At 37.0% G+C, this 22,505-nt stretch overlaps 1 protein-coding gene across 8 annotated transcripts in view; it reads right to left on the bottom strand.

Annotated features, from left to right (window-relative positions):
- Positions 1 to 22,505, bottom strand: part of GPATCH8 (G-patch domain containing 8) — a 75,275-nt gene that overhangs the window by 19,404 nt on the left and 33,366 nt on the right. For 3 of the 8 annotated variants that reach the window (XM_037067575.1, XM_037067583.1, XM_037067588.1), the window contains 5 exons: positions 15,723 to 15,767; positions 13,670 to 13,737; positions 12,946 to 13,032; positions 4,534 to 4,677; positions 1,595 to 1,631 (listed from right to left, as the gene is read on the bottom strand). In XM_037067575.1, coding sequence (XP_036923470.1) covers positions 1,595 to 1,631; positions 4,534 to 4,677; positions 12,946 to 13,032; positions 13,670 to 13,696 — 295 coding nt within the window. In that variant the 5' untranslated portion in view covers positions 13,697 to 13,737; positions 15,723 to 15,767. Of the gene's footprint in view, positions 1 to 1,594; positions 1,632 to 4,533; positions 4,678 to 12,945; positions 13,033 to 13,669; positions 13,738 to 15,722; positions 15,768 to 22,505 lie in introns of those variants that run through there. The other 5 variants (XM_037067546.1, XM_037067564.1, XM_037067597.1 and 2 more) reach the window with 3 other exon arrangements.

Genomic DNA, 22,505 nt, shown 5'->3' with positions numbered 1-22,505 from the left:
CTGGGCCACAAACTCAAATATTCAGAGGAGTTTCTTTCCGCAGGCAGTATGGTGAGTCAAGTCAACACAGGGTGACACAAGAGAAAGGCTGAAGTGGAAACAACAGCTAAGTGGGGAGTTAGTGCATAGGCACGCCTTCTGAGAGATGACAACTATTCTACTTTAGCGAGCTATTACTAATGTTCAGATATTTTAATTTTTCAAGATGAGCCAAAGCCTGAATTACATAAAATCTCATTTTAAAAAATTGGGAACTGAAATTAAAGGGGAAAACCCTAACATCACAAAGGCCACACAAAAAAGAGCTGTGGGACAATTCGGTTTATGTACTAGATAGAGGCCAGTGGGTGAGGAGGCCCTTAGTGGCATAAGTAAGAGAGAGTAAGATTAGAAAAATCCTGAGTAGGTAACAGGGCACCAAGAAAGAAAATCAAAATAACAACAAAAATAAGGCACTGACTGTTACTTGGCTGCTACAAATTTACCTCTGGGTAAAAAATTTTTTCTGGAGTTTAAAATTTAGGATATCTGAAAAGCACACACACAAAAAAGGTTTCCATTGTCACATCAATTAGTATGCAAATTAGTATGCTCAAAAAAAACCCTCACCCAAGTGTATGTTTATTGGTTTTAGAGAGAGAGGAAAGGAGAGGGGTAGAGAAACACCAATGTGAGAAACATCAATCAGTTACCTCTTGACCTCTTGTATGCGCACTGACTAGGGACTGAACCCACAACCTTTTGGTGCATGGGACATTGCTCCAATCAACTGAGCCACCTGGCCAGGGCTCAGACATATTTTAAAAGATGCAAAATAAAGAAACAGGGAGGTAGCAATGGAAAAATGTTTAGTTTCAAAGTTAACTTTAACTTATAACTAAGTCAACAAAAGAAGAAGATGGACACTAACACTGAGCACTCAGGCATATCAGAACCAACCTATATAAAAAGGAATCATTGGGTTATCTTTTGAGGAACAACAAGGCATACATTTGAAGATCTCAAAATGTATTGAAATAATTACTTAAAAAATTTTAAATCTATTTACTTTGGAGAGGGGAAGGGAGGGAGAAGGAAAGGGAGAGAAACATCAATGTGTGGTTGCTTCTCATGTGGCCCCTACTGGGACCTAGTCCGCAACCCAGGCATGGCTCTGACTGGGAATTGAACTGGCGACCCTTTGATTGGCAGGCCCACACTCAATCCACTGAGCCACAGCAGCCAGGGCTGAATTGATTACTTTAAAACAAGGGTTAAACTGCTGAAAAAAGCCAAAATGTCTAATGAGCTTTTTCATTTTTGAAGATCAGACTGGGTCTTGATATTTGTGTATTAATGAGTTGCTTCACAAAATATCTTAGAAAATTTGAGAAAAAACTTGTGAATGGTGAGGGGGAAAATCACCACAAATGAGGGTGACTCCATAGCCCCTTTCTGAGAGATTATTTGCGTTTAATGAAGATAAGTGCATGTTCAGAACCCTGCCTATACTATTACCAAACGTAACAGATTATTTCTCTGGAAAACTTTAATAGTGAAAATCTGATGGAAGATGCAAACTAGGGATTACTAACACAGGGTTAAATGTACTTACCTATTATCTCAGATTCATAAGAATCCTGTGTGCCTTCCTGGAAGACAAGACAGGGTGTCTTTATGATTTTGGAGCATAAATTTGGAAAATGGTAGGTCCATTTGTATGGTAAGTTCATGTCCATCAAAGAGGAATAAAAAATGGGACCTACCTCCTCTTAGGGGTTACTTAGCTATGTTGTACCATGGTCAATCAAAGGCTCTTTAGAAATTCTAAGTGAAGGGGAAAGTGTACTATACAAAAAGTTAGTACTGTGCATTTTCCTGTTTATATATTTATAGTATTCTGTCTCAACATTCTATCATTTGCATTAAGAGAGCAGTATAAAGAAAGATGAAAAAGCCTATATAAAAACCAAATAAAAAATATGCCTCCAAAAACAAAGTAGCAAAGCCATACTACACTGGTCCTAAGACTTAAGAGGGGCTTTTGATCGGGGTGGAAAAATAAGCTAACGTGCATCCACATTACTTATACCAGCTAAAAATTCTTTCCTCAACCAGGGGTCACAGATATGTTCTCTGTTAATGGATAAGGTAGTCCATGAATCCTCTATAGGAAATCCTAATTTTGTATTTTCATTTTCATGATAATCTAAAAAAGAAAGAAGATTTAAGATCTTCTAGATTAACACTACAAATGTTTATAACATAACTGGAGAGTTAATATGATAGTGATTTGTTTGCACCAAGCAAAGACCAAATAATATCACAATATCATCTGTACGTGAAAGTTTTTACCTGTCCTAATAGTACAGGGTTCCTCAACTCAGCACTACTGATGGCCATTTTGGGCCGAGCAACGTGTTTGCAAGGAGCTTTTCGTGCACTGCAAACTGTTTAGCAGCACCCTTGGCCTCCACACACTAGATGCCAGTAGCTCTATCGCCCTATAGCTATGATAATCAAAAATGTCTCCAGACATCGCCAAGTATCGCCTGGGGAACAGCATCTCCCCACACAGAGGACCACTTCCACATAAAAAGTGGTGCGAGAACTGGGTCAAACCAAAGTGTACAGAAGAATAAACACATCGAATTCAAATGAACCAGAGCTGTAACAATTTCTACCTCTCTCAAGTTGAAAGAAACATCACTAAAACATTACCTTTCATCACATTCATGTTGTCAATGTGAATGTAATTACTTCTGTATTTAATTGTGAATCTGTTTTGCTTAGATAGACTTTTTCCCACTTAAAAAGCCAGTGTATACATTATTCAAGTTTGAATTACACTTTTCCTGGCTTATTCTTTTCTAATTAAAACTTTACTCAAGAGACTTCTCATCAACTAAAATGATAACCTTTCTAAATGTCATTTTGGTTCCTGAAGTTTCTTCTGGAGTCTTAAACTAATCACAGCTTAATTGGAGAAATTTTCAAGAACCCAGAAAGGTGAGCATATACTTAGATGTAAAATGTCTTTGTTAATTCTATAAAAAAATAACCTGAAAATTGTGAATTACATACACACTGAAAAGCGGGAAAAGTTACTGAATAGGCATTATTCATTGCTGCATTCTTCTTTCTTGGCAGACGATTCTCTGACGGGGTAAGGTAACTGCCAACGTATCTTGTCCACATATATCACAGGTGGCGAACACAAGGCCTGCGGGCCAAATCCGACCCTCCACCTTGTTTCTACCTGGCAGCAGTGCCGAGCTCTTACTTAACTGTTAAGGAGCAGTCACGTTTATACAGTCCTAAAATGACATTCTACCCTTTGAAGGCAACCGTGAGGCTCATATGGCCCCAGGTGAAAGTGAGTTTGACACTCCTGATATATATGATCTCTCAATTTCTCTTTTTCAAATCAGGCAGAACAAACAATATATTAAAATAATATACAAAAAGTTGAAAAGCTGTCTTAAATAAAACTCTAGAAGTGAAAGAATCTTAAATTGGTTAGGTGTGGATGAAAAAGAAGAGATTACTGCATAAAGTATAATATTACAGCCAGCTTGAAAATGATCCATGGTAGTAAAATGAAGCTCAGTCAAGGCCTTCCTTTTCCTGATGCTCTGAAATCTTTCATTGGTTGAAAAGTAAAGCTAAGCAAAGGTTTTAAAAAATGTTGGTTTAATAGGACCAACTTAAGACAGCATTCCAGCAATGATCTTCGCCCACAGATCTCACAAGTTTAACAAATACACCTTTTTTGAGGTGTATTTGTTAGGTCTTTGTAGCCCACAAAGACCTAACAAGTCTGCTGAAGTAACCCAAGATCAAATGGTTCTAAATTCTTTAATGAGCCAGAACTGTGCGACAGATTTAAAGGTTAATTTCCTCCTTCTAAAATCCCTCAGTCTTTGTTGTCTTCTTTATGCCAGTAACTAGTTAGGTACAACCCCCGCCCCCCCCACTAAATTAATGAAGAAGAAAAAAAAGATTGTGAAGAATGTGTAGTTCATTTTCCAGCAAGCTTTTCAAAATTTGGTGTCAGAGTTTTTTGTTAGTTAAGATAGCATATAATTTTATTTTCCTTCTCAAGATTCATCTACTCTCCAAGAGTGTAACAAAATGACTTACTAATAAAGCATGAATTCTTCTACACAGAAGAAACGACCAGTCTGGGATAACTCAAAAGTTTAACATGTTCAGAAAGGGGGAGAAAGAAAAACAAAGTTCCTGGTGATCCTCAGCTGAATTACCAAATCAAATACAAATCGAGAAACCACTCAAACCAAAATTTTATGCAAGATTTAGGATGCTCACAATTCCTCACTCTACATAAAATGCTGGAAGGGCGGGTAAGGGGGGTGGTCTATGGCAGGACTTCTGTCGCTGAAAAAAAAAGTCAAGTAAGCCAGATGACTTCATATAAAAACCTGCAGATACAAGAAACCAAAATCATCAAGTTTTTTGGATCCACTCAAAATTCAATAGTTATAACAACAAATAAAGTATCTTTCAGTTTGTTGGCAAATAACTATTCCTCACCTGCTTGTGTGCATGATCATAGGAGTTGATATGGTTGTCAAATTCCTGATGTTTCTGATACTGCTTATCACAGAGTTCACAGTAAAAGTTGGCTCTGAGGTCTTCCAGTGCTTTGGCAATTGCCTTCTCTTTATCGACATAATCCTGTAAGAAACCACAAAATAAAAACAAAAAATGAACATGGTAGAATTTTAAGTGAATGTTGTAAAAAAGTAGTTTTACTTGAAGAGAGGTTAAATAAAAATATTCACCTAGATACCCTTTAGTGAAACTACAAGGGACAAAAGACAGTGACATCATAAAACTACCCAGAAAAAAAAAATCACCCAGAATCAGATTGAGAGCCGACTGACTGAAAAGCAACAAGAGAGGGTGGAAGACAGCGTGCTTCAGTGTGCTAAAAGACACATTTTCATTTGAACACCAAATAAAGTATTTTTCACAAACAATGAAATGAAGGCACTTCCATTCAAAAAAAGTTTACTGGCCCTGACTGGTGTGGATTGAGCACAGGCCTGTGAACCACACGATCACAGTTCGATTCCCAGTCAGGGCACATGCTTGGGTTGCAGGCCAGTTCTCAGCAGGGGATGCACGAGAGGCAAACATACATTGATATTTCTCTCCTTCTCTCCTTCCCTTCTTCTCTAAGAGATAAGTAAATTTTAAAAATCTTTTTAAAGAAGTTCTTTAAATAAAAAAATAATAATAAAATAAAATAAAATAAATTTAAAAAAAAGTTTACCACCAACAGCTGTAGATTTTTCTCCTTCTTTCTCCCTCCCTAAAAATAAAATCTTAAAAAGACAAAAAGAAAAAAAAAAGGTCCAACTACATGCTGATTACAAGCAATCCCCCTAGAACACGAGGGCTTAGAAAGTTTAAAGTTAAAAAGATAAAGACAGAAAAAGATATGCCAGGAAAATACCCGGAGAAAGCTGGAGTAACATTAATATTCAACTTTTTAGACATCACCGTGGCCAGTTATGGAGTTATTTGAGATTACTCTCCAAATAAGCCGCACTGCTAATTTCAAACTGCCAACACAGATATATGCTGGTTAGTCATTGGTTTTAATGAGATTCTGGCACAAAACTGTAGGACTGACCAAGAGATGGTCCAATATGCCTCAGCAGTTCCGCTTAAAAACTAGACATCAAAATACATCTTAAAACAAGTTCAGTATATTCGTTTGATGTAAGTAGAACAGAAGAATGAGAAGGGAAAAGAAATGATAAATGAATTATATATTTGCTGGTCTTCTACAGCAGCGTAGATACACCATTCTCAAAATGAGTAGCTCCATTTGGTTAAAAGACCTAAAGAGAAGTCTCATTTCAAAGGCTTCTAAAACTGGCCTTTCTTCCACTCAGTATTGTAACTTTTGGAACACTTTCAAAGCAGTTTTAGCATCTACCACCTCTCTTACCATTTCTCATATGAGCTACTTTGTCAGCAACAAATGGTTGCTGTATTTTGTAGAATGCCAGTAAAGAATTATTTTGGATAAATTTATTAAAGTTAAAAAGTGAATACATAACACTTTATCATTTTTGCCATATTCAATCGTTATGATAATTTCCTCTAAATACCCGGGGTAGTTTCATGTTGTCTGGCTGTTAAGCAACTTGTTGATATTCTTCCTCACCAGTGCTGGTTTTCCCCCAAGACAGAAATCAGAAAGCTCACTTTCCCTACCTCCCTAAAACTAGGACGCAGGCATGTGGCCTATCCTCTTCTGGTCTGAGGCATCTACATGGGACTTTGATTCAAAAGTGAGCAGTATGAAGTAGCAGGTACCAAGCAGAATCGACCTTCTGGCAATGGTGACTACAGAAGCATATCTTAATTCTATCTTGGTTTTTACTTAATTCTGCAAGATAATCTTTTTGATAGTGTTTCTAGAGATTTAGAAGATTTACTCTTCCAAAAAAAGATCAAAACACTGGATTAAAAAAACAAACACACACAACCTAATTAAATTTTGATTATAAGAGATTCCTTAGCCCTGGCGGGGTAGCTCAGTCACTTGGAGCATCATCCTGTACACCAAAAGGTCATGGGTTCAATCCCCAACTGACACACAGATGGGAGGCAACTGATTAATGTTCTTTTACACTGATATCTCTTTTTTTCTCTCTCCTCCTCTCCTTCTCCTCTCTCTAGTATCAATAAACACACCCTCAGGTGAGGATTGAGGATTAAAAAAAGAGATTCCTCATTGTATCTCAGGCCTTTCAATGAAAATCACATTTCTTCTTCCTAAAGTACTTTTCTAAAAAACTAAAAAAAAAATTTAAATTGTATTTTATTGTTTATGTTATTACAGTTGTCACAATTTTTCTCCTTTTGTCTCCCCCCTGTAATCCCTCAGGCAATCCTCACAATGTTGTCCATGACCATGGGTCATGCATGTAAGTTCTCTGGCTACTCTATTCCCTGTGCTGTACTTTACATCCCCATGACTATTCTGTAACTACCAATTCATACTTCTTAATCCCTTCCCCCTTTTCACTCATCCCCCTCATCAGGCAACCATGAAACATTCTTTGTATCTATGATTCTGTTCTGTTCTCCTGGTTTATTTTGTTTTTTTTTAGACTCAATAATTAATAGATAAGAACTTATTGTCATTTTATTGTTCATAGTTTTGATCTTTTTCTTAAGTGAGTCCCTTTAACATTTCATATAATACTAGTTTGGTGGTGTTCGACTTGAGCTTTTTCTTTAGCTTTTTCTTGTCTGGGAAGCTTTTTATCTGCCCTTGCATTCTAAATGATAGCTCTGCAGGGTAGAGTAATAGGTCCTTGCTTTTCACCACTTTGAATATCTCTTTTAGCCTGCAGTTTCTTTTGAGGAATCAGTGGACAGTCTTATGAGAACCCCCTTGTAGATAACTAATTTCTTTTCTATTGCTGCTTTTAAGATTCTCTCATTGTATTTAACCACTGGCATTTTGATTATGATGTGTCTTGGATGGGCCCCTTTGGGTTCATTTTGTTTGGGACCCTCTGCAGTTTCTGGACTTGCATGTCTATTTCCCTCACCAGGTTAGGGAAGTTTTCTTTCTTTCTTTTTTTCAAACATATTTCCAATTTCTTGTTTTTTCTCTTCTTCTGGCACCCCCATGAGGTAATTGTTGGTATGCTTGAAGTTGTCCCAGAGGCACTTTACACTATCCTCATTTTTCTGAATTCTTTTTTCTTCTTGCTGTTCTGATTATTTTTTCCCTTTCTTATGTTCTAAATTGCTGATTTGAATCTCAGCTTTATCCATTCTACTGTTGGTTCCTAGTAAATTGTTCTTTATTTCAATTAGGGTACCCTTCGATCCTGACTGGATCTCTTTTATCTGTTGAAGTCCTCACTAAGTTTTTTGAGCATCCTTATGACCAGTGCTTTGAACTCTGCATCCAGTAGATCAAGATTGCTTGTCTCCATTTTGTTTAGTTCTTTTTCTGGAGTTCTGTTCTGTTCTTTCATTTGGGCCACATTTCTTTGTCTCCTAATTTTGGCAGCCTCCCTGAGTTTGTTTCTATGTATTAGGTACAGCTGCAATGTCCCTCAGGCTTGATTGGGTGACCTTAATGTAGTAGGTGTCCTACACAGTCCAGTGGCATAGTCTTCCCTATTACCCAAGCTGGGTACTCAAGATGCACCCACCATGTGGGCTATGTACCCCCTCCTGTTGTAGTTGAACTTTGACTGCTGTTTGGCACATCCAAGGTCAGCAACCACCCGTGTGCTGTCCGGGACCACACAGCGTAAGCTACAAGGTGATCTGCATATGGCTGCTACTTGTGCTGGGTCTGGGGCACCTTAGTGAGTGGGACAGGGCTTGCTGAAGCCAGGTGCTGCTTGTTTAAGAATTTAAGAAAATCTGAAGCATGGGTCAGCACAAGCCATTTGTATGGAAAAGCCACTGAAACAGCTTGGGCAGGCCTGAAAGTTGGGTGGGGCAGGGCCTCAGGGAATCACTAGAGTGGGGCAAATAGTGTGAGCCAGGTTGATGGGAGTGTGGTTCCCACTTGCAGGCTCTGTGTGGAGAGGAACAAAAAGGAACAATGGCTTCTGCCAGCTCTTCTGTCTGGAGAAAGCATGCACCCCCCACACCCTCCACCCCTGGCTCTCACCCTGATACAGGACAATTCAGTTCCTTTCCATTTGTCTCTGATACCTTTCAATCTGCTGCTCTGGTGCTGGAGCTCAGAGGGAGTAAGTCTGTGCATAGGCCCTTTAAAAGGAACTGCTGGGATTCCAGCAGTTTCTGTTTTCCATAGCTTCAATCCCTGCTAATTTTTATAGCTAAAAGTTATGGAGATTTAACTGCCTGGCACTGGAACTCTGGGCTGGAAACCCTTGCTCCAGACAAATCCCTACTGATTTTTATCTGCCACATGGGTGTGGGACCAGCCCATTCAATGTCTCCTCCCCTCCTACCAGTCTCGATGTGGTTTATTCTTTAATTCCACGGTTGTAGGACTTCCATTAAGCTCAATTTCTCATGGTTCTGAATGACTGTTTTACAGTTTAGTTGTAATTTTGATGTGGTTGTGTGAGGAGGGGAATTGTGTTTACCACCATCTTGGCCAGAAGTCTCATAGAAATTTCTTTTGGTAGTCTTTTAGAGGCAAACTAATGTTTTTATGTAAAAATTTCCCCATTTTAATCTTTACTCTAGGGCTATTTTTGCTGGGTATACAGTTCTAGGTTGATGGTTGCTTGCTCTGAGCACATATATTCAAGATTCCATTTGAGTCCAGTAAAAGTCTTTTTACTTTGGTATTTTACAGTTTTACCAGAATGTATCTTTGCGTAGATTTTTAAAAAAATCTTGCTTAAGATTCATTAGGCTCCCTGAATCTTTGAGTTGCACCTTCCATCCATTCTGGAATCTTCCCTTTGAACACTGCCTCTGCCCTGTTCTTTTTCTTTCTTTCTGGAACTCTGCCTATTCTTTATTATCTAATTCTTCACCTCTCTCACATATTTTCCATTTCTTTCTTGCTCCCCACCTCTACTTTTTGCTACATTGTGGATATTTCTTCAGTTGCATTATAAAATTTAATATTCTGCCTTGTATAACCTGCTATTAAAGCCTCTCATTGAGGTTTTATATGGCCTCTTGCCCTTTACTCATAATCCTTTTTATTTCTTTAAATACATTAGATTTGCTTCTAATACTGTATTTTTCCTTTCTCCCTGGGCAATTTAATCCATTCCCTCAACTTTAAAATATCAGTATGCAGACACTTTCCAAACTCATTATATCTCTTACTGATACCAATTCCCCTCTTATAGTCCAGATTTTAATATTTTGGTAGTTGTCTTTACTGGATATGATGGATTTTCAAAGATGATGACATGACAATCAAAACTACAAACCACACAAGGAAACAAACTACTCTGAGAACTCAGGAGAAACAAAAGATAAAAAACACACAGGATCTGGCAGAAGTAATGCCTGCTTGATTGTGGTTGGTAGAGTAATAATATGTGTATAATAATTTATAGTTTTAATTTGAACATTTCACCTAAAATGTCAAATGGTCTGTTTGAATGTGATATTCTTATGTTACAGAATTACATACTTATAATTTTGTAATAAAAATTTTTATAATAAAAAGGGGTGTTATTTGTCTGGACCCTGTATAACAAGCATTACAAATAATAGAAAATTTGAAAGAAATTATAAAATAAGAACATTTAGAATGTTTTAAAAAAGGTAAAAGCAATTGAGCGCGGGCCTGCAAGCCAGAGGATCGCGGTTCGATTCCCAGTCAGGGCACACGCCTGGGTTGCAGGCCGATTCCCTGCAGGCCAACTCCCAGCAGGGGACACTCGAAAGGCAACCATACATTGATGTTTCTCTCCCTCTTTCCTTCCCCTCTAAAGATAAATAAATAAATAAAATCTTAAAAAAAAAAACCCACAAATGTCTTTTTATTAAAAAAAAAAGGTAAAAGCAGAGCATTATTAAAAAACGAAAAACAAAGGCAAACTGGAAAAAGAATCAAAGAGCTATTTTAAGAATTTTAAAAAGGCATTATCAATAAATCTGATTTTTAAAAAATCACTGATATGTAATATAATGAAACAGTATTTGTAACTGTTAATTGTAGAATACAGGGGGTAGGTATATGGGTATTCACTGTAAGGTTCCTTCACTTTTTCTGTATGCTCAACAACCTTCATAATAAAATGTTAGGGAAAATATTACCAACAGAAAAAAACAGTAAGTACAAGAGAGAATCTTGTATACTATCTTCTAAAAGCTTTGTTTATTCCTTTTACATTTAAATCTTTAATCCATTTGCAATCAATTATTGTATGGTATGAGGCAGAAAGTAGAAATCTATTACTTCCCACGTGGTCAAACAACTGTCTCAAAATCTTTTATTGAAAAGTTCGCTCGTTTCTTCACGTATCTATAATACTGTCTTTGTCTTATCAGTTGGCCATATAAATACAGAAGGGGTCTGTGTCTGGGCTCTCGTTTTTGTTCCAGTGACCTACCCTTGTGCGGGTATCACATTATCTTTCTTGCCACAGCGCGATAACAGATTCCGATAGCTGGTCAGGCCAAGTCTTCCTATCTCACTCAGGCTTTGAGCCTGCTTTGACTATGCCTGGTCCTTTATACTTCCATATAGATTTTGGAATAAGCTTGTGAAATTCCATGCAAAATCCTGTTGGGATTTTGACTTGACTGCATTAAACATACAGAAAATCTGGGGGAAAACAGATTTCTTTTTTTTTTTTTGAAAGATTTTATTTATTTATTTATCTCTAGAGGGGAAGGAGAGAGGGAGAGAAACATCAATGTATGGTTGCCTTTCGTGTGTCCCCTGCTGGGAGTTGGCCTGCAGGGAACCGGCCTGCAACCCAGGCATGTGCCCTGACTGGGAATCGAACCACGATCCTCTGGTTTGCAGGCCCGCGCTCAATCCACTGAGCTACACCAGCCAGGGCGAAAACAGATTTCTTCATAATATTAAGTCTTCTAATGAATGAACAAATTATTTAAAAATCTCACTTTTTATTCACTATTATTTAATATCTCTCAATAATGTTTCTGAATAAGTCCTACACATCATGTAATCTTTATTTTGTAACTCACTGCTCTACAGACACATAAATTAAAACTTATTATTTTGTATCTAGCATCCTGCTAAACTGTTATTTGCATAATTTATCTGTATATTGCTTTAGATATCTTTTAATAAAATCATACCTACAAACAAAAACAGTTTTGTCTCTTCCTTTCACCTATTACATAATCTTTGTTTGTTTCTGTCTGTCCACCTTATTGTGCTCCTACAGGACCCCCAGCACAATATTTAATAGAAACAATGACAGCAGGCATCCATGTTATGTCTCTTCATCTCAAAACAAGAACTTTCAACTTAAAAAAATATATATATATTATTTTACAGAGTTTATTTATTTATTTTTCACAGAGGGAAGAGGAGAAGAAAAGAGAGGGAGAGAAACATCAATGTGTGGTTGCCTCTCGCATGCCCCAAACTGGGGACCTGGTCAGCCACCCAGGCATGTGCCCTAGACTGGGAATCAAACCGGTGACCCTTTGGTTCACAGCCGGCACTCACTGAGCCACACCAGTCAGGGCTCAACTTTTTAATGTTAAGTATGATGTCTCCCACATGGTTTTTGAAGGCATTCAATCTGGTTAAGAAGAGTCCTTTATCAGGTTGGATAAGACTATTCATCATGAACAAATGCTGAGTTTTATATAATGCTTTTACTTTTTTCATCTATTGAGATAAACATATTTTCTCCTTTAATCTCTCACTCTTTTTTAAAAAAAGATTTTATTTATTTATTTTTAGAGAGAGGGGAAAGGAGAAAGAGGGAAAGAAACATCAATGTATGGTTGTCTCTCGAGCACAACCTATTGGGGACTGGGTCTGCAACCCAGGCATATACCCTGACTAGGAATCAAACCAGTGACCCCTTGGTTTGCAGGCTGAACCACACCAGCCAGGGCTAAACTGGGTGCTATTATCTCTATAGTTTTTACAGAGGCAATAAATAAGAAAGTTCAGAAACTCGAGATCTACTACTAGTCACAACCTAATATTAAACAAATGCTGTTAACAGAGATCCTTTTCATCAAAAGTATCTCAGTGTGGCCCTGGCTGGTGTAGCTCAGTGGATTGAGCGCGGGCCTGCGAACCTGAGGTTCGATTCCCAGTCAGGGCGCATGCCTGGGTTGTAGTCCAGTTCCCTGCAGACCAACTCCCAGCAGGGGACGCACAAAAGGCAACCATACATTGATGTTTCTCTCCCTCTCTCCTTCCCCTCTAAAGATAAATAAATAAATAAAATCTTTTAAAAAAAAAGTATCTCAGTGTGAACATGCCACATACAAAGAAAGGCTTCATTTCAGTACCTTGTACTTCTGTCTCAATTCTTCCGTGTCTTCTTTTTCTACTTCTAGGACACGGCGCCGTTCGGTAGCATCTTCAGCATAATCGAGCTTAACAAAAATAGATATAATTAATCTTAATTCCTAAAGTACCACCAATTAGCTATTTAAAAAGTCCCTTGCAGAACTACAGTACTGTATGAAAATAAAACACTGTATTTGCTCAGCAACCTCTTGCTTTATTGTCACCCACAGAGAAAACAGCATGCAGAAAAGTCCATTAATCCTTTCATGATCACGGTTCCCAATAGGCACATTTTTTTGATGATGATAGACTTCAATTCAATGTTCAATGCCAGAAGAACTAGGAGTAAATGGCACCAATGACAGCTGTGCACATCTCTATAGGGATAAAGCTTCTACCACAACAAATGTTTTAACAGTTAAGCAACACTGCCTACTGCAACAAATAGGGTTTGGGTTTAAATTTAAGCCTTTGCCTGTGGCACAAACTTAGGCAAACCACTCAATTTCTTTATGCCTCAGTTAAAACAGAGTTATTATTTGCCATCTACCTGCCTCAAAGTCAGCACTAAATAAAAATGTAAAATATATTTTTAAATTTCCAAAGAAAATACTAAAACTACATTCTACCTAATAAATGTATTCTTGCACTGGCATCTGAGTTTGGAGTTAATATCTATTTTAAATACCCCATAAAACATGTGAGCTAATGAAATCAATTTACCTCCATTTCCATGCGACCCATGCCCATGACGTCATACTTGACAACGATCGGAATGGGATCAGTTCTCCCTGTAATAGGAACACATAATCAGGGTAAGATGCAAACCTACGCTGACAGCTCACTTTACACATTAGGTTTGGGTGGTTAGAGATCTTGCCTTGGAGTGCAGAGACCAGAAAGCTACAGTGAACCAAACACAAGCCATTCTCACAGCTTACAGCCAACCTACCTCTGCCAGTTTAAACCCAACTACTGACCTTGACTGTTTTTCCAGAGAGGGTAATTCCAGATTAGATGGCAAAATTCAGTAAGTAATACAAAGCATTTCTAAGCAATGGCACCAGGATGTTTAAAATAACTTTTCATCAAGAAATCACTTTACCCTTACTGTCCACTGACATCCTCCCATACACACTTTTAAAATGGGCAACAAACCTCTCATCTGACATACTTAAATCTGAAAAGCAGTTTCAAACATGATACAAGAAAACTCTTTAACTAGAACTCAGTATATTCAATATTATCTTGTTTTCAAAAGATGCTTTACAGTTAAGGAGGGCTATGAAAAACTTAAATAAAAAGCAACAGTTAGTTGCCCTTAGAAACCAAGAATGATGTTTCTTTTGAACTGGTGCTCAGAGGGCCCATTTTCCAGAGGGGATTTAACACTGACTGTAGTAATCGGTAAGCTGTGAAAAGGACTAGTTGCGAAGAAAATTGACTTTAAACTAATCGATCTATGCTGGAGATTTTTAAAAATGTATATTTAATCCACTCATAACCAGCCAAACAAAGCAAAATGGGGCAGACAAGCACTTTACTACCACAGCTGTTTTACATCACAACTTGCGCTGTTCATTGTGATGTAAGCCCACTGATCAGACTTACCTTATCCGATGCACACCTTTAGTGAAAAAACACAATGTTTACTTCCCTCATCATTTCACTCAGGCTGGTGTAAACAATTGTTTTTTGTTTTGTTTTGTTTTTGTTATACACACATATATATTATACCTTTGGGCTAAAAGTTAAGCTTTGTCAGGATAAACCTGAGGTATCACCAAAACCAAATTAAAAATAATAACAACAAACGCCATAATCATGACTAGGTTTGGTCCTGGAGAAAAAAGAAGAAACTTTTCAACATGACTGGCAACTACTAGTATGTAGTTGCTCTATATTTGTGGGATTACTTTTCATCTTTAAAAAATAATGAAAAACTAATCCAGAAGTTTACTTATTACCAATATTCCATTATTTTATAAATAACAAGTAAGGATATAATTAGGAATAATTATTATAGTGAAAAAAACTTTAAGTAAACAAAGAACATCTCTTGCCAGAAAAAAAAAATACAGCCTTCTTTTAGGTACCATTAAAGACGGCCAGTTAAACGAAAAGAAAATGCATTACTACCTTATGCCCAATGGTATAATAAATAAGCAGTGACTGCAATCTTTAGCAAAAGGACCAAATCAAGACAGGTTATAAAAATGACTTCCTAGGTGCAGTATCACTTTCATAACGTCTCAATCAGGGATTTACTGGTAAAAACAATGGTCCAATGAAAGAATTGAAAAAATAATGACAAAGGAATTGACTTTTTTTGTTGTTTTGGTATCTTTTTTTGTCTATCAGAATTTGTTATGCAAGAATTAAGAAAGTTTTGGTACAAATTCATTACCTCTGTAAACCCCTGTTTATAAACTCTGCATTAGTACTTTTGCCTTCTAAGGCAGTCAAAGTTTGTTCAATTTATTTAAAAATTGCAGTAGCAAGTGCTAGTGCCCATTATATTGTGGGGAAATCAAGTTTTTGACAGTATTAGAATTTAATGTTTTAACAGATTTTTTTGTAGTTCTAACACAAACAGATACATCCCTCCTTAACATTACCCTTTAATGAACGAGGATCAGACAAGTTGCATAAGGAAAGGAAAGGAAAATGAAAAAAGACCAAGCAGAAGGATGAAGGCTACAACAGAGAAAGTAAGCCTAACATATTGGTGCACTGATGACAAAAGGAGTAATTCAGTCTGAAAATAAAAAATTACCACTGCTAAGTTTACCATCACCACAACAAGTCCAGGGTCATAATGCTGTAAAAAAGAAACACCATCTGTTAGGCAGAAACCATCAGGGTAGGACACAGGCCTTCTAGCAGACAGACAGGGTTGGGTCAAGTAACAATGGACTTTGTCCCTCCCCCGATTTCAGCTGGGGACAGAGAAAGGGTACTTGGTGCTACAGCAGTTATTTTCATAATAGTTGGACCAGGGTGTGAGATTTTTGTACGGCTACTTGAGGATATAAACAACACCCTCTTTAATAATGCAGGGGATGGGAGAAGGTGTTCAAAGCGAGAGAACTAGCTTTAGCTTCCTATCAGTATTCAGGGCCCACGGTGGGACTTTGCCTTAAAGAAATAACATCACAGACAGATCTAGACAGTGATCAAATTATTTGCTTCACTGAAAGAACTCTAAGAGGATTTGAGAGGCAGGAGGGGAGCCATCAAGATATATGGTAAGTAAAAGTTCTGGGAAATAACCACAGATCTTCGGTGCCTGGAAAACTATGTGCATTTGAGTTCTGTTACGAATAATAAAACCCTTCAACTAGCTTTCCTTAGAACTCCATCATCTTTTAATGAAGCCTCCTTCCAAGGCCTGTGTATAACAAAGCCAAACTCTGAACCAGACCAGGAACTCCAGAGAAAGCAGCATCAAAAGGCCTGGCACAATTAAGTCAGTCTCTTCATAGATAACTGACAAAAAAGGAACAGACTGGCTTTAAAAACAATCTGCAAGTGACATTACTACCCAGGCCAGGTAGTAATTTCTTTCCATTATTAAAAAGGTTCCAGATCAAGGAATAATCTCGGAGAGAAAAGACATCGAACAATACATACAGGAAAAAGTTGGAGAATTATTCTCACCCTTGCTAGGGCTGGTCAGTGGACTGAGTGACAGTCAGTGGACTGAGTAAACCAAGAGGTCTCTGGGTCCATTCCCAGTCAGGGCTCACACTTGGGATGCAGACCAGGTCCCCGGTTGGGGGCATGCAAGAGGCAACCAATGGATGTATGCCTCCCGCACTGATGTTTCTCCCCACCCCCCCACAACCTCTCTCTCTAAAAATAAATAAAATCTTAAAAGTATATATTTTAAAAATCCCTTCAATTTATTCGTTTGTGATCAACGATAAATCCTATCAGAAAAAAATACCACTGTGAAACATGTGTATAACAACTTAAGAGTGATGAATTTCCAAAAGGTAGGTAGTAACAGAATGTTTGCCAATAGGACACTTTCTAGAAAATTTAACTTTTTAAAATAAATTGACCTCTATCCAGGTTCCCTATTTCTCGGTTTCTCTTAGAGGGAGCAAATATTTAAAATTAATTAAGAACTTTTTGTTTATTTCCCTCCAAAGAAGGCAACTTCAACCAAAACACTACTCCCCTTCCCCCACAAAAGAAAAAAAAAAGTCTCCCTCAACCTAAGAACAACTTTGCCATGCGTAATGCTCTTCCACGTATAATACGCACCCACGGTTCAGTGTGCATTATAGATGGGATTATTGCACCCATTATTACACCTGTCTACAACGTGCACCCTTATTTTTCCCTCAAAAACTTAGGCAAAAAAGTGTCCATTACACATGGCAAAATATAGCAGATACTATGACTATGATTGGGCCAACTAAAGAAGGGAAAGGCAAAAAGGAAACATCAAATTTGGAATTCGCCAATAGTGAATTCAGGTGATGAGGGAAAAAAAACTGATATTCATATTTTAAAATCAAGACTTTAAACAAACACATATCAAATTATGTTGTACACCTGGAACTAATATAATGTTGTACGTTAATTATACCTCAATAAAAAAATTTGAAGAGAAACTTCAAGTGATGATTCACTGACAAGAATTATACTTTCTATATTTTAAGAGGCAGTTTTACTTCTACAATGACAAAAACGCTGGAATGTTCAAATATGCATCTCTTATGAAAATGTGAAGGTATTACAACATCATAACTGGAGAAAATGGCCAAATATAAAAATCCATTGATTGTCCATATTCACCCTGTTTCTGAGACCAATCCTTCATGAATTAGTTTTGATTTTAAATCAGTTCAGGAAATACCAATATATAAAACTGGCCCAAAGAACTAGATGGTAGAGAAATACCTTTTTTTGAGAAACATTACGCTTAGAGACAAAAATCCAGGAATAGAACAGAACAATTGGGAAGAACGTATTAAAGAATAACCAAAATCTGGTAATTGCCTACACTTCAGAAACGGAAGGCACGAGACTTTTCATAGAAATAAATTAGAAATGAAGAAGTTTCCAAAGTGATCAACAGATATAAGAACATTAATTTATCTCTGCCTTTCCCCTTACTGAGATTCATTCAACAATAAATATTTACTACAAATATTTCCTGAGTTGCTACTACATATCAGGCACTGTTGGAAGGCAGTGGGCATATGGCAATGATCAAAACAAAGCCCTACATTCCAGGAATTATCTATAATTAGACAAAATAATCTTATCACTTTAAACTTCTGGCATGAGGGGGAGAAAAACAACATTTGTGGAGTCAAAGCTTAAAAATGTCTGAAGTTGCCCTTTAAAGCTATCTCAAATTGTTTTTTTAATATTTAATTAATTTATTTTTAGAGAAAGGGAAAGGGAAGGAGAAAGAGTGGGAGAGAAACATCAATGTGTGGTTGCCTCTCAAGTGTCCCCTACTGGGAACCCGGCCTGCAACCCAGGCATGTGCCCTGACTGGGAATCGAACCAGCAACCCTTTGCTTCACAGGCCCATGGTCAATCCACTGAGCTACACCAGCCAGGGTTCTAAAATTGTTTTTAAAGGCTAATCTTAATGAAGCAAAAGGAAATGTAAAAGCCATCAGAAAGTAAAAAAATTTACTTCCAAAAGGCTGTTGAACTAATAAAGGCCAAGAACCTGACATAACATCTTTAAATCTATTTCTTACTTTAAGCAACTCAAATACACATGTGAAAATCATGAATATGAAATTACTATTTTCGTATTTTGCATGACTTGTCTGATTTACAAAGCTATCCAAAATAGGTGTCTATAGTAAGCTATATGTTAGTGCATTTAAATATAATTTTGCTTATTAAAAAGATGATTACAGCCCTGCCCAGTTAGTTGTGGCTGTTAGTTGGAGTGTTATCCCGTAACTGAAAGGTTAAGGGCTTGATTACAGGTTTGATCCCCAATCTGGGCACATGTAGGAGGCAGCAATCGATGCTTCTCTCTCACATCCTTTCCTGTCTGTCTAAAATGAAAAAATGTCCTCAGGTGAGGATTAAAAAAAGTTTTTTTAAATGACGATTACATACCATTTTGAGAAAGTTACTTAGTAAAATATGGTACATCTATTTCCAAATCAAAGCTTCACTTCTGCAAACTTCTCCTGAAACTTAGTCTTCATAGCATAAAAACAATAATTACTTTTAGCATCATTGAGGTATTTTTTCTTAGTAACTGCAACACAATATATGCTATCTTTCAGTAAATGCTAACTGGAAGCATCAAGCACATTAATTATTCCCTATAGTTTCTAGTTAAGGGGGGAAAAAAGACTTCCAATTCGAAACAATTCAAATTCTCCAGTACTACAGAAATTGTTTAGCCATCTTATATAACAACCAGATTAATCTGATTTCCAAATATAGATGTTTTGTAAGGGCACAATTTAACTGTGGACTAAAGAAATCTCCATCCTTCCATCTTTCCAAAATATCAGAGCTGGCCTTCTAGAATAAGGAAGTTCTAAAGGAAGTAATATTTTTACTCCAGTAAGGTTGTTTTGGCTAAAAATTGTATCAATTCACTGTAGCCTGAAGACTGTCATTATGCTAAGATAAATTTATTTTTTAAATGGAAAAACCGCCCTGGTGTAGTTCAGTGGATTGAGCACGGGCCTGCAAACCACATGATCACGGTTCAATTCCCAGTCAGGGCACATGCCTGGATTGCAGGCCAGTTCCCAGCAGGGGACTCACAAGAGGCAACCATACATTGATATTTCTCTCCTTCCCTTCCCCTCTAAAGATAAATAAATAAAATCTAAAAAAAAAAAAAAAAAAAAGGAAAAACCAACTTAATAAGTACGATTTCAGGAGACTGAAACAATGAGACTTAGGGGAGAAGAAAAACAATGTTAGGTGTGGTGTTTAATGTTTTTCTTCCTTTCTTTCTTTCTCCCTCCCTTCCTCTCTCTCTAGAAATAAATAAATAAAATATTAAAAAAAACATTTGGGGGAGTTATATATACAGTGGCCAGTATTATAATAATAGAACAATCCAATGCTTCCTTACAGTTGTTTTCTGTTACTATTTAAGTTTTCCATTATAACACTGAGAATTTTTTACTATTCCATGATCTCTCTGTAACTCAAAAAAGACTATGCAGCTTCAGTTAAACTGCTCCTCCTTTACTTTCCACAATAACCCTCTCCTCAATTCATTTTTAAGTATTTTCTTTCTATATACTCGTATTTCCAAGGGGTCCCCTAAGAATGCTGGGAGATGAAATCTTAGTTCTGTAGTAAGAGATAATCTCTACACACCTGTGTGACTTTTGACCCTCAGAGCCCATCTCAGCAGCCTCCCCTTAAAAATGGAGGTATCACCCTCACTTGCAGGATTGTCATGCAGATCAAAAGAGGTAACGCACAGAAGATGCTTTGTAAAGCATAAACTACTATATAGGAAGTTGTTAAACTCTAACCCAGTGACGTTGTTAAGACTTCAAAAAATTAAAAATTAACTTGTTTTCCTTTCATTTCCAGATTTGGCATTTTTGAAAATAAATACCTTAAAATGAAAGATACTCTAAAATAGAAGCTGTGATAATTTCTAATGTTTTATGTAAAATTTGGTGATAATGAAACAACCCTGTGGACAGATGGAGAGATTATTCAAGATCAATAACCAAGTACTATCCAAAAATCCTTCCCATATATCATTTCATTAACAAAATGAGAACTAGTGAGTCTAAAAGGCAATCTTACATAAATATTAAATCCAAGCCAGGAGAATGAACTTAAAAAGGCATAATTTTATTAAGAACTTCTCTAAATTAAATATATAGTACAAATCATCTAAGAAAATAAGCCTAAGCAAAACAAAACAAACTAAAACATTATTGAAATACTTACTATTTTACTGTGATCATCACCTGGAGGAGGACCATAGCACCTATGTCTATAAATAGGAAGTATTAAGTGTGGTATGTCAAATTTGTACTAGATGAAGTCCATGTGGAATGTCACAGTAAATTCAGAAAGTCAAATAGACTGAAATCTCGAAAATCCCCTTATTTCCTTTCTAGTCTCTGCTAAGAGCCCAGAGGTCTTAGGTCATCCCTAGAAATTTTCTTTTTCACTTCTTATAGTCTATGATTCCAAACAGCTCTGAAAGCCCTTGTCTCCTCTTAGTTACAATTTATCAAATATTAGTTAACTAGTAACTTTTTTCTTTTTTTTAAAGATTTTATTCATTTATTTTTAGAGAGAGTGGAAGAAAGAGAGGAAGAGAAACATCAATGTGTGGTTGCCTCTTGCACACACACCCTCCCAACCAGGGACCTGGCCTGTAACCCAGGCATATGCCCCAACGAGGAATCAAACCAGTAACCCTTCGGTTTGCAGCCCATGCTCAATCCACTGAGCTACACCAGCCAGGGCTTAACTAGTAAATTTTTATATATTTAATTATTTCCACCTAATTATTCTACTTACAAAGAGATCACTAACACCATACACTATATTGCTCATTTCTAAAGTTTCTTGAACGCTCTTTCTTGCCTAAAAAAGTTTCTACATAAACCAGTTTCATTTTAATCATCCAAATTAACTTATAACAAGGCAGGAAAAATGTAAATCAAGCTAAAGATGAGACTATAAAAAATAACAAATAGTATTAAACTAATTCAGACCAAAAACCACTAACACATTTTGGATGAGTAAAAGAACCAACTGTCAACCCTACTTGCTATAATAAAGGTAATTTTCTTAGAAGTCTATTTTATTCATACGGTTAAAGCCGATTATGTGGGAAGCTTGCTTACAATGCTAATTTCCTGAATCCCACTCTAGACCTGCTGAGTTGTGCTGGCCTAGGAATCTACATTTTTAACAAGCACCAAGATGATTCTGCTGCTTCAAGAATGGAAAAAGCGCTGGAGCAGAGGTCTAAAGACCTGTTATAAGCACAGCTCCTATCGTCAATGGTTTTGATCATGTATAAGCACTTAAGTTTCTCAATTTATTAAGTGGTACCATCTCCCACTCTACATATGGGAGAGGAAAGTGAGACAGTATGTAGATATAAAACTTAAATAAATACATGTATCATCATGTTGAATTCCCCAAACCTCAGACCTTTTAAAAATATGCACACACCTGAGGGTGTATAGCAAGGTCACACTGCTTACTAGTAGCAGAGCTCAAATTTAAACCCAGATCAAATTTCTACTGAGGTCATAAAGTGGTAACCTGTGGGTCAAATACAGGTTTTCTTTTGTTTATTCCCGAATACCTTAAACTTTGAGTCAATATTTATTGATTGGAAATTTTCACCAAAACAAAATCTGATTTCTGGTTTCGAGAAGCTCTGACAACACGTAAGACTACACATGTATTCCTACAGGGCAACAGTGAGCAAGAGCTAGCTCACACTCAGTGGGCTTCAACTGTGTGCTACCACTTGGCCCCAACAGGTATCTGATTTGCAACTCCTATTTCAAAGTCTGTATTTCTCCGCTCCTTCCTTCCGAGCTCCCCCTGG

This window comes from Sturnira hondurensis, unplaced genomic scaffold (genome assembly GCF_014824575.4).
Source record: "Sturnira hondurensis isolate 20B ecotype Veracruz unplaced genomic scaffold, ASM1482457v3 Scaffold0001221, whole genome shotgun sequence".
Lineage (NCBI taxonomy): Eukaryota > Metazoa > Chordata > Mammalia > Chiroptera > Phyllostomidae > Sturnira > Sturnira hondurensis.
Note: the sequence above shows the minus strand (reverse complement) of the source record. Positions and strands in the feature narration are given on the sequence as shown.